We start from the raw sequence: 11,634 nt of genomic DNA on the forward strand, positions 1-11,634 counted from the left end.
GGGAGATGGTTATAGATTTTCAACAGTGTTAGGGACACATTGTTCCTAACACATCTAACTCCCTACCCTCAGTCCTGCACTGTTCAAGAGGCAACTGAACTATTACAGAAGCCTTTCTAGTAACAATCTATTAACATTTTGCATGTTATACTATGAATTTTTAAAAAATTATTTTTCCTGGGGGTGGGAGCAACAGTACAATGGGCAGGGTGTCTCTCCTGTGTGTGGCTGACTCGGGTTTGATCCCTGGTACCTTATATGGTCCTCTAATACCTGTCAGGAGTGATCCCTGAGCAAAGAGCCAAGAGTAAGCCCTGAGCACTACCAAGTGTGGCCCAAATCCAGAACAAAACAAAAATTACTTTTATATCGGGGCATCCCAAGCAGTAGTCAGGGAATCTTACAGCCACTCCAAGTAGCCTAGGAGAGTGGAAGCACATGGTGCTGGAGATAAAAGTGAGGGCTTATGCACTCCAGGCCCCTAACTCATTGTTTTGGAAGCCCCACCCAGAAATTTTGAGGCCCATCTTTTTTTTTTTTTTTTTTCTCTTTGGGTCACACCTGGCAATGCACAAGGGTTACTTCTGGCTTTGCACTCAGGAATTACTCCTGGCGGTGCTCAGGGGACCATATGGGATGCTGGGAATTGAACCTGGGTCGGCCTCATGCAAGGCAAACGCCCTACCCGCTGTGCTATCGCTCCAGCCCCAGGCCCATCTTTTAAAATGGAAGCCAGACCCAACAGTACCTGGAGGATAGTATGTAGTGCCAGGGATCAAACCCAGGGCACACATGCAACGTATGTGCTCTACCATGTGAGCCAAATCTGCAGCTATGTTATGCTGTATTTTAATAAAGCTAGGAAAAATATATACTATGAAAGTCATTGGAAAATGCATTTATAATGCCATACTATAATTGTGCTTTATCTGTTTATAAGAAAATTCATGTAGGGGCCAGAGAGATAGTACAGTGGACACTTGCCTTGTACATGGCTGATCCAGATTTGGTCCCCAGCATCCCATATAATGCCCCAAGCCCTGCCCAAAAACAAACAAACAAAAAATCCATGTGTAAGTTATAGAGTTCAAACCCCTTTTGTTTAAAGGTCAACTGTTCTTTTTTGGGCTGGAGCAGTAGTACACGGGTAGGTGCTCCCAGAACCCTGCAGGAGTGATCCCCAAGTACAGAGCCAGGAGTTAGCCCTGAGCACGGCCGGTGTGGCCCAAAGCACCCCACCAAAAAAAAAAAAAAAGAGTTTGTAGGGGCTGGAGTGAGAGCACAGCACGTAGAGCATTTGCCTTGCACACGGCCGACCCGGGTTTGATCCCCAGCATCTCATATAGTCCCCCGAGCACCGCCAGGAGTAATTCCTGAGTGCATGAGCCAGGAGTAACCCCTGTGCATTGCCAGGTGTGACCCATAAAGCAAAAAAAAAAAAAAAGTTTTTTAAAACTTACTCCTGGCTCACTGCTCACAGTTCACTCCAGGCAGAGCTCAGGGGCTTTATGGGGTGCTGGGAATTGGACCCAGATAGGCTACATACAAGGTCACGCCCTACCTGCTGTACTATCTCTCCAGACCCCAAACTGTGGTTTTTATTTCTCCTACAGGTCCTTGGCCCATACACTCCCACACCTGTAATCAGACTCTATTACTTTTCCTATCTTGGAATTTTCACTTCTCACATTATACCCCTCTCCTGGCATGAGTTTATGGGAAAAAAATTTAATGAGCTGGAGTAGTGGTTCAAAGGTTGTGGCTTTGCATGCAGGAGCCTCCAGGTTCAATCCCCAACATCTATGGACCCCCTGAGTGGCCAGAAACTTTTTTTTTGGGGGGGGGGTGGGAAGGACACATCCTGCAGTGCTCAGGGATGACTCCTGGCTTTATACTCACGAATCACTCCTGGCGGTGTTTGGGGGACCATATATGGTGCCCAGGATTGAACACAGACAGAGCAATGTACAAGATAAACACTCTAGGGGCTGGAGTGATAGCACAGCGGGTAGGGCGTTTGCCTTGCCGACTCGGGTTTGATTCCCAGCATCTCATATGGTCCCCTGAGCAGCACCAGAGGTAATTCCTGAGTACAGAGCCAGGAGTGACCCCTATGCATCGCCGGGTGTGACCCAAAAAAGCAAAAAAAAAAAAAAAAAAAAAGATAAACACTCTATCCTACTATCTCTCCGGCACCAGAAACAGAAACATTTTAAAAACAGGAATAAACCTAAAATAATAGTAGCCATGTGATTTCTCCTTTTACATCTGACCCTCTTATAGCCACTCTTAATCCTAACCTCTGGAGAACACAGAAGTGTAGTCCCTCTTCTAAAGCCTCTTCTCCCAACTGCGTAGGCAACTACAGCCACCTGGCGGCGAAATGAGAAAGTAGCCCCAAATCATGGATGTACATAAAGAAACCTGTGGATAGAGATTACAGCACTGGATTCAGATGTCCTATTTCTTGGTACTACCTTGCCTCCCAGGACACAATATTCCGAAATGTTATTATATGCAGATTAATTCACTTGATACTGAGTGCAGGCAACCAAAATTTATTGAGCAAAAACTGTGTACCACCAACATTGGAAAAACAGCAGTACACAAGAGTACACAAGCTCTGCCCTTAAGAGCTTACAGTCTAGTAGCCAGCCAGCCAATTACATTTATAATCTTATTTTTTACATCTATAATTTTAAAGTTACAACTGTAGTTAAGTACTCTGAAATATATACAGTACTAAGGAGAAATCTAGCCCAAAGTCTTGGCCTATATAAAGAAAAAGGTTGGGGCTAGAAAAGAGATAGTACAGCAGATAGGGCACCTGCCTTGCACACAGCCAACCCAGGTTCAATCTCCAGTATCTCATATGGTCCCGAGTGAGCACCACCAGGAATAACTCTTGAGCATTGCTGGATATGCCCCACTCCACCCTTCCCCCATGGGGAAGGCGGGTGGGTGGGAGGGAACTGAAGAGAAAGGTCTCCCTGAGGAAAACTGAGGATCAGCTAGGAGGAAAAATGGAAATATTGAAGGAAGAGGGTTGCAAGCAGAGTTCAGTCTGTAGTTCTGAGCTAGAGACAAAGGAAAGCCAGTCAGTGTGTGGCTGGAGCATAAGGAACAAAGGAATCATGCAAAATATGCAAGATAGAGGCTGAGGCTTTATTCCAAAAGGAACTGGAAACCACTAAAGAATTCTGAAGGCTTGTTTTTCACATCTTGCTCTTCTATGCACAGAAATGGTTAGGAAGTTTTCCATTAAGGGTCTGGCCAAGAGTTGATGATAGTTTACACAAAAGTATTCCTGAGATATTTAAGAGACAGAAGTGACTTGATATGAGTTCCCAGCAAGAGGTACTAACATAGGAGCCTCTGAAAGTGCAGGTTTGGGCAGATCCCACAGGCGGAGGCCCTGAGGTATGCTCTGCATTGTTTCTCCCAGTGGGTGATGCTGCTCCCTAACCTCCACAGGGTGCTGGAATGATTTCTTGGGGGGAGGGGAGTAGCCTGGGGTGCAATGGGAAGAATACTTTCTCTTTAGCTTAAAGATAGATTTGTATAGGGAAGGGGAATTTTTGTGTAATTTTTTCCTGGGAAGGGGGTGGACAGGCCAAACAAATTGAGCACCTTTGCTCCAGCAACAGCATAGTGTTAGGGGCTTAATTGAATGATCACAATTCCCATAAGGTAGTAACAGAGTTGATTATCAAAAAATGATTCAGGGGGCTGGAGCTATAGCACAGCGGGTAGGGCGTTTGCCTTGTACACGGCCGACCCGGGTTCTAATCCCAGCATCCCATATGGTCCCCTGAGCACCGCCAGGGGTAATTCCTGAGTGAAGAGCCAGGAGTAACCCCTGTTCATCGCTGGGTGTGACCCAAAAACCAAAAAAAAAAAAAAAAGATTCAGAGACTTCATAGACTCTTCATCACACAGGATGTATCCATTTCATAGGGAGTCTGGATTGTGCTGAAGCCATTAGTGGAGTACATAAGTCTGCACCACTATCCAAGTATTTCCAAGCCAGCAAATCAGAAACTCCCTCACAACTACTCAGTTTCTCACATGGGCCATCTGCACTACACCCTGGTCTGGTCTTCATTTATCCGGAAGGCACTCTGATTGCTTATAACCTCTCCCTGGCTGATTCTGTCAGAAAGTTCATCTGTTGGTGATTTTTAGTTCCCGCTTTTGATTTAAAGTAAAGGGAGCAGAGGGCTTATATAGTGGGAAGGGTTCCTGCACCGGGTGCCCAACTAGCTTCAGCCCGCAGCACCATATTTGGTTCTCTGAGCGCCACTAGTGATCCCTGAACACAGAGCCACGAGCAAGTCCTGAACACCACTCGGTGTGCCTCTTCCAGGGAAACACACACATACACACACACACACACACACACCAAGGAAACCAGCTCTGGCCACTGTGCCCCATGATTGTTCTTTCTTAGTCACCAAAGAGAACACTTATTTCGCACTTATTTTAGCTCTTATCTTTAATCTTGTCAGCCCCCTCTTAAAAAGTCACCCTTTTGCAAAGAAAACAGTCTTGTCTTCCTGAGAGGATAGCGCCCACCTTGAATATACAATACCATTTGCTTCCAATTTGCTCCCCCGCCTATGTTCCAATCCTAAGGCCCTTCATTTTAATTTATACTGAACTCAGTAAATACCTCCCTTTTTTGGTTCAAAAAAAGTCAGAAGAAAAATTTTGTTGTGGCCAGAGACATAGTACAATGGGTAGGGCACTAGCCTTGCACATGGCCCAGCCAGATTCCATCCCCAGCAACTGATACGGTCCCCTAAGCAGACAGGAGTGATACTTAAGCACTGCTGGGTGTGACCCAAACAAAAAAGAGAGACCAAAAAAAAAAAAGTTGTTATTGAATTCAACAGGATATAGCCTCGAGCTCAGTTAACACTGGATTCCTGCAAGCAGATTTCACTCAGTCACAACAATACACCACTCTGAAAACCCAGTGAGCCATAGGTTTCAATTGTGTATTTAACTGCCTAAACACACTTGTTCAGAGAAGTAGTTGTTACAAATGTTAGCATTAGTTTAGATATTGAGATATTCTCTTTATATTAAAAAAGAACATGGACAAATGAGTTCATATTCTGGTTACTAACTGGAATGTCTTTGTGCTAAGCTTCAACAGTCTTAACTGTAAAACAGCAATAATGCTATCCATCTGACAGATATTTTAACACATAGCAGTCTTCCCCTTTGATATCTGCTGCCAAAATACATTCATTAAGGAATGGCAGTTTTATATAGTAATAGATGCTATTACAATTTTTAAATCTTCCCACAATCATTCCATTTCTACTATTATCTAAAAAAAGGTTTCATCACCATGTAAGTTTTGCCTGAGTTTTCACTATCTCCCTATATCTTACTCTCTCCTCTATATCTCCCTAATGCAAGGATTGATCCTGAAAAACATTTTGTGCCATCGTTAAAAAAAACTTGTTTTTGGGCCACACCCAGTGGTATTCAGAGCTTACTCTCTCATTCTGTGCTCAGAGATCACTCAAGGGTTCTGGGGACAGAGAGGAGGGAAGGAACCATACTGCAGTACCAGAGATCGAATTCCGAATGGCTGTATGCAAGACAAGTACCGTAACCTGGTCCAAATTCTCTGGTCCTCATTCCTAAAAACTAATGCTCTTCTAGTATCATCCCTGGTTTTCTCAGAGCCATTATAAAGGATTTGGGGAATAGGATCTTTGGACCTTTGGCATTCCCATCCAAAGGTCAGTTCCCAGAATGCAATGAAGGTAAGAATCCAGGAGCACCCCACCTTCATTCCCATACTTTTTCTACAGGGCACAGAAACAGAAAACAGGTCTTGATTCTACATGAGTTACATATGTCCTTTCCTATAGCTCTGTAAGGTCATCATTGAAGTAGAGCAATATTGCAGGTGTGTAGAGTGCACCATCCATTCTGAGATAGTCAAATTCTTCCTCTTCATCTCGAATCCCATTTTCTTCCAGGGTATAATCCATGTTCAAGTTCTTCCCCTCATATTTCCATGTATAGCTGGCAGCATGTGCATTATAGGGGAGATAGCGATGCAGAATTTCCCACAGTGACTCCAGAGATCCCACCTGGAGAACAAGGAAGTCCCACCTGATGGAAAGCCCTAGCACCCCATCCCAGATTTCTAGAACAAACACACACACACAAGCCCGCACACATGTGCACATATACACATACACACACACATGCACACACGCTTCTGAGCTTCAAACACTCCACAGACACATATGCACTTCTGAGTTTCAGACATTATACACACACACACACACACATGCACACACACTTTCGAACTTCTGACACTCCACAGGCTCAGAAAATAAGCTGGAGCTCTAGCAAGAAGTAAATGGCCCCAAAGTGTTGCCTGTTTTTAAGGCAGCCACTTCTAACAGATGTGGCCCAAAAGGGTTAAAGCAACCGTCCCAAACTCATCCCCACAGTAAATACAGCATGGAAGAGGTTATAAGAATCACCAATACTAAGATGCAATGAATAGCCCTGTACTTTAGGAAGGAGCTGTGTACTTTGGTTAGCACCACACAGTTTCCCCTAAAGTAGAGAACATAGAACTGCCACCAGTTAAGGAAATCAAACGGCCTGAAAATCTGCCGGGGGGACCTGGGGGTGCAGGAATTTCAGTTCCCTCCAACCTGCGCCTCAGGCACCAGTTTCTTACCTCCAGTGAATGTTCCTGCGATGTGAGCGTGTTAATGATGCGAATGTTACGGGTCTTGGATGACAGCAGCCCCACCTCATATTTTGCGCCCTGCCACCAGGGCGTTCCGAAATCATTGGCCCAGTCCGAACGGGGTAGCTGAGGTGGGATGTGCAGAAACAGGCCCCGCGGGGTGCGGTATCTCAGGGTGCCGGTCAGAGGATCTATGTGTTTGCGAATCTTTAAAGCAGAGTTTGGGGCAGAAGAGTCTGAGCAGACACGACCTTAGGTCTAGCCAGCTCCGGCTTTTCCTCCCATCCCAGCTCCCCCAACCCCAGGTTCCGAGAAAACTCACGTCTCTGGTCTTTGGATCAAACCAGTGGCTAATGTCCTGTCCCGCAACTTCCACAATGGGTTTCAGGAGCAAATCTCCTGAGAAGGAGCAGCCGCAGTTGGTGCTGGTAACCCCCAAACCAACCAGTCCTACATCGATACTCCACACCTCAACCCTAGCCCAAAGTGTGTCCCTTACCCTTGTACTTCTGTACCAATGGCGTTAGGTTGTACACGGATCCCAGGTAGGAGACCCAGAGGTCTTCCGGTACATTGTGTTGGGCGACTTCAGATGGCGTGAAATATCGACGCTGGAAATCCTTGAAATCTGGTCCTTGCACTAGGCCGCGGTGCGGCATGTCTCTTGCTCTGTACTTCTGGCTTCCTCGCTTAGCTTCTTAGCGCCCCTTCACGCACTTAGTAAGACATCCTCCCTGTTTTTCTGGAGCTAAGGGGAGCGCGTTTATCCGCTCACATGGAAACCATTGTCCCCTTACAGCCACCGTCCATTAATACCACCTACTGTGTGGGTGAGGAGGAGCCAGGACTGTGCGTGCTCACGGGAAACGTAGTTCGAAACAGCCGCTCAGGTCATTTGAGTTACGCTGTTTTAAATAATTTAGGCTACACGGGGTATTTAGAGTAGCTGCGGAGGTATAAATGCAATGTATTTCAAAATACATTATGAAAAATGTATTCTCGCTAAATCCCAGGTTCCCTGCGGGATTTGTAAAACACTATAGATAAAATTTCTCGCGATATCTTAAGCCATCAGGCGTGCTAGGCGTCAGTGAAACAAGTCCTGGAGAAGAAACTCGCGATATCTCTAGTTGCCGAGAGGATTAGAAGGGGAAGTGATCTCGCGAAGAGGAGTCGAAGCGCTCGCGAGATCTCAGACCACTGGATCCGAAAGGTTCTTAAATCGAAGGGCCCGGAGGAGGCCCGGGACAAATGGCCGGAGCTGGACCAGCAATGCTTCTACGAGAAGAGAATGGCTGTTGCAGCCGGCGTCAAAGCACCTCCAGCGCCGGGGTTAGCGCGGGCTTGGTTCTGGGTCTTTGAGGGTTTCAGGGAGAAAGATGGGGGGTTGGAATGGGAACTGCAGCTCCCGGCAGCCTCTTGGCTCCGTGAGAGCACCCCGCGGGCTGTCGGGAGCGGTGGTTCGGCGGGAGGGCGGACGGCGAGCGGGGGCGGCGCGGTCTGAGGGCGTGTCCCGCCCCGCGCAGGACTCTGAAGGGGAACGCGAAGATTCTTCGGCTGCGCGTGCCCGGCAGCAGCTGGAAGCACTGCTCAACAAGACCATGCGCATTCGCATGACAGATGGACGGACGCTAGTCGGCTGTTTCCTCTGCACAGACCGCGACTGCAATGTTATACTGGGCTCGGCTCAGGAGTTCCTCAAGCCGTCGGGTCAGTGGCCGGGGAAAGCGCACTCGCCGGAGAGGGCCGGACGAGCCTCATGCTTGGCGTTTCCCCTTGAATGGCTGATTGCCCCCTCTTATTTTCTGGGGCTAGAAGTCGTGGTTCAGAATGGGCGGGACCGACGCTGGCCAGCCTTCTGATGCTCTGACCCTTCTTTCTAGATTCCTTCTCTGCTGGGGAACCCCGTGTCCTGGGCCTGGCCATGGTACCCGGCCACCACATCGTTTCCATTGAAGTGCAGAGGGAGAACCTGGCAGGGCCTCCTTATCTCTGATCAAGATCACACCATCCTGACTTCATTAAAACTGTAACCGAAGAGCCCTGTGTCCGTGTAATTGGGATAACTGGACAGGGATTTCTCACCCCACCCCTACAGGAGAGGGTTTCTGAGGTCAGGAGTATTTTCAACCCTCTATTCCCAGCCTGGACATCCAGGGGTGCCAAAGGTTCCCTCAGGCTCTAGGGTGGGAATGGGGCCAGGCTGAGCTGTGGGCCCCTGGGTGGAACCCTCCATCTTCCCTCCCTTGCTAAGGCAGGAGGGGGTGTCATCCTGCTCCGGAAGGTCCATTGTTTTCCTCCCCGGCCTGGCAATGCTGAGTTCCTCTAAGCTGGGGTCAGAGAACGGGCTTGGGTCCCCAAGGGGAGATAGGCAGTAGAGGCCAGGCTCCACCACTCGGATGGGGAGGTGAGTTTGGGGTCAGGGACAGAGCTCTGGGGTCTGGTCAGGAAGAACGGGCAACTGCGATAAGGGAAGGCCAGGAGGCCCAAGGATACTGTCATCTTTATATTTGAGTCCTCCCCCCACCCCCATGTTTCCTGCTCCAAGCTTGGAGCAGAGCTAAATAGTATTGGTGTGGGGGCCCCCTCTATTCACAGAATCCTAGGAGCACATTCAGTTCCTTCATCCTTTATTGATGTATGACCACTCCTTCCCCTCCAACCTCGCTCCCCAGCCTGTAAATATTAGCTGCACTAAAAAGAAAGAGGTTGGTTGTTCTATTCACAAGATGGGGTGTGGGAGGTTATGTACTTGCAGGGTCCAGCCCAGATGTTCAGGATTCAGGTATGGGTAATGAGAGTAGAAGTGGTTTTTCCAGAATTTTCACCTGCAGTGGATCCACAGATGCTGCTCTTCCCCAAAGAGGAAGGACTTGGCTGAGGGGTGTGAGAAGGGCGAACAGGGAGACATCCCCAACCCCCACCCCGGCTTCAAGTTTTTGGGCTGCCTGGGAAAAGAGGACAGTCAACATGGTTCTTGGCTTGGGATCGTCAGACCCAGACCTTTCCTGATGTGGGAATGGCCTGGGATCCTGGTGAGGGCCGGGTTTGCCGTGGCTGTGGGGTACGCCGGCGCCGATAGAGGGCTCGGCTGTAGGGCACGAGGCAATCTGCCAGGCGAAGGCGTAGACACAGGCGACGGTAGCTGGCCAGGGCAAGCACGAGCAGCGGCACAAGGAGCAGGAATCCAGTGACCAGCAGGGCCGTGAAGCCCGGGTCCCGCAGGTGTGCGGTACAAGGGGGTGCTTGGGAGCGCAGAAACTGTGGAAGAAGAGGAGGCACAGAGGAGATGATATGTCAGGCCCCAACTGACAAGACCACGCTGGGAAGTTGATCACAACTTCACAGAGCCCCCTGCAACCGCACTCTCACCCGCACTCACATGCACCCCGGGGAACAGGCTCACCTGGGAGTGGCAGAGGAAGCCGAAGCCTAGCATGGTGACAGCGGGTAGCAGGATGGTCCCCAGTACCAGCGCCAGCAGGAGAAGATTGAAAGCAGCCACCAGCAGATTTTGGGCTGTGACCAGCACAGCACAGGCCCAGCAGTCCAGTGGGTCCCGAGGCTCTGGGCCCGCAGGAACCGGTCTCGGCACCCCAGGGACATCCGCCATGGCCCGCCTAGCTCGCCCCTGTGCTTGGACCACGGCCTTATAGCCCTTTTTCCTGCTCCTCCCCTGGCCCGGCCTCTCCCCACCCCCTTTATCCTGGAATGTGCCTCCAGGATTAGGCACTCCCGTTTGGAGAAGCAGGACCAGAGCTCTGGACATTCCAAAGGCGCCCCTGGGGAGGGGCTCCCCTTCAGCGGGGTCTGCGCAGTTAGAGCCTCTCCATCAATCACCGTCTCCCCTCCTCCCAGCAGCACGTTAGGGAAACAGGATTTTTTTTTTTCTGACTTTATTTTCAATAATATTCTCACACAAAAATCACCGAAAATAGGGGTAGGGTTGGGAAGACCCCTCTGCCCTGGAGCAGAGAGACAGTGCAGTGCGAGGGGGCGGGACTATAACCCCCCCCACCCCCCATCCCTCCCGCAGCCCCAGCATGGAGGAGAAAAAAAATGACAAACCAAAAATAAAGCCCCAGAGAAATTTCTCCCTGCGTGTCCCTGCCCCTGGGCTGTTTCACGCTTAAAAAGGAGGACCGACGGGAAAGTCCGAGTTTTGAAATTGGCCGGGGCTGGGAGGGGCTTGGAAGGACGGGGTTCCTTTTCCTCATAGTTCTTTTCTTTAAAACTTTAAAAAAAATTTTTTATTTATTTATTTATTTTTTACAAAATACCATTTCAGTTCCCACTTCTTCCCCTACAGTACAGGAGTCGCTCACCCTCAGGCAGGGTCGGGATCGGGATGGGAGTGGGGGGACTGGTCCAAGAAAGTGCAGGAAGTAGAGGAGGGGAGCGGGTTTGAGCACCATGAGAACCCGGCTGGAGCCAAGGGCGGAGACCGACAGGCCGGGCCGACACACACTGGGGCACTGGGAGAGCCCGGTGGCGGGCGGTCTCTGGAAGGGCGGGCGGGATGGCTTGGAAGGAATGGGAGGTCAAAAATGAATAAATAGAGGTGAGTGGGACTGTTATAAATTAAAAAAAGAAACCAGAAAATACAAATCATAACCAAGTGAATTAACAGACATGTACAGGGGCACAGCTAGCATTGGAAGTAAAAAATAAGGAGGTTCTGGGGGAGGGGAGAAGCCCATAGAAAGAATCTCATTAAACACCTCGGCTGCCATAAAGTCTATGTACAACACTAGCCGCGTGCATCTGCGCCGAGCGGGCGGGCGGCTGGCAGGCGAGAGGGAACCCGTATGTGACCCCCGCCGCCGCTGGAGCCTGGTCCTTGTGTCTGTTGCTAAAGGCCAAAGTCGGTGAAGGGAGGCGCTGGTGGGCAAGGGGCTGCC

The 11,634-nt window shown here is 49.4% G+C and overlaps 3 protein-coding genes across 3 annotated transcripts; 1 reads left to right on the forward strand and 2 right to left on the reverse strand.

Moving 5' to 3' along the window:
- Positions 1–2,522: 2,522 nt before the first annotated feature.
- LOC101556518 (cytochrome b5 domain-containing protein 1) lies at positions 2,523–7,537 on the reverse strand. Its single transcript, XM_004604852.2, has 4 exons — positions 7,233–7,537; positions 7,056–7,132; positions 6,722–6,940; positions 2,523–6,116 (listed from the first exon to the last, which is right to left on the reverse strand). The coding sequence occupies exons 1-4, from the start codon at positions 7,390–7,392 to the stop codon at positions 5,886–5,888; spliced, it is 687 nt and encodes a 228-aa protein (XP_004604909.1). The 5' UTR covers positions 7,393–7,537; the 3' UTR covers positions 2,523–5,885.
- A 308-nt stretch (positions 7,538–7,845) lies between these two features.
- NAA38 (N-alpha-acetyltransferase 38, NatC auxiliary subunit) lies at positions 7,846–8,771 on the forward strand. The gene is made up of 3 exons (XM_004604853.2): positions 7,846–8,065; positions 8,260–8,443; positions 8,617–8,771. The coding sequence occupies exons 1-3, from the start codon at positions 7,985–7,987 to the stop codon at positions 8,727–8,729; spliced, it is 378 nt and encodes a 125-aa protein (XP_004604910.1). The 5' UTR covers positions 7,846–7,984; the 3' UTR covers positions 8,730–8,771.
- A 585-nt stretch (positions 8,772–9,356) lies between these two features.
- Positions 9,357–11,550, reverse strand: TMEM88 (transmembrane protein 88). Its single transcript, XM_004604854.2, has 2 exons — positions 10,140–11,550; positions 9,357–9,994 (listed from the first exon to the last, which is right to left on the reverse strand). The coding sequence occupies exons 1-2, from the start codon at positions 10,500–10,502 to the stop codon at positions 9,725–9,727; spliced, it is 633 nt and encodes a 210-aa protein (XP_004604911.2). The 5' UTR covers positions 10,503–11,550; the 3' UTR covers positions 9,357–9,724.
- Between the last annotated feature and the right edge of the window lie 84 nt (positions 11,551–11,634).

Source organism: Sorex araneus, chromosome 3, assembly GCF_027595985.1.
Source record: "Sorex araneus isolate mSorAra2 chromosome 3, mSorAra2.pri, whole genome shotgun sequence".
Taxonomy (NCBI): Eukaryota; Metazoa; Chordata; class Mammalia; order Eulipotyphla; family Soricidae; genus Sorex; species Sorex araneus.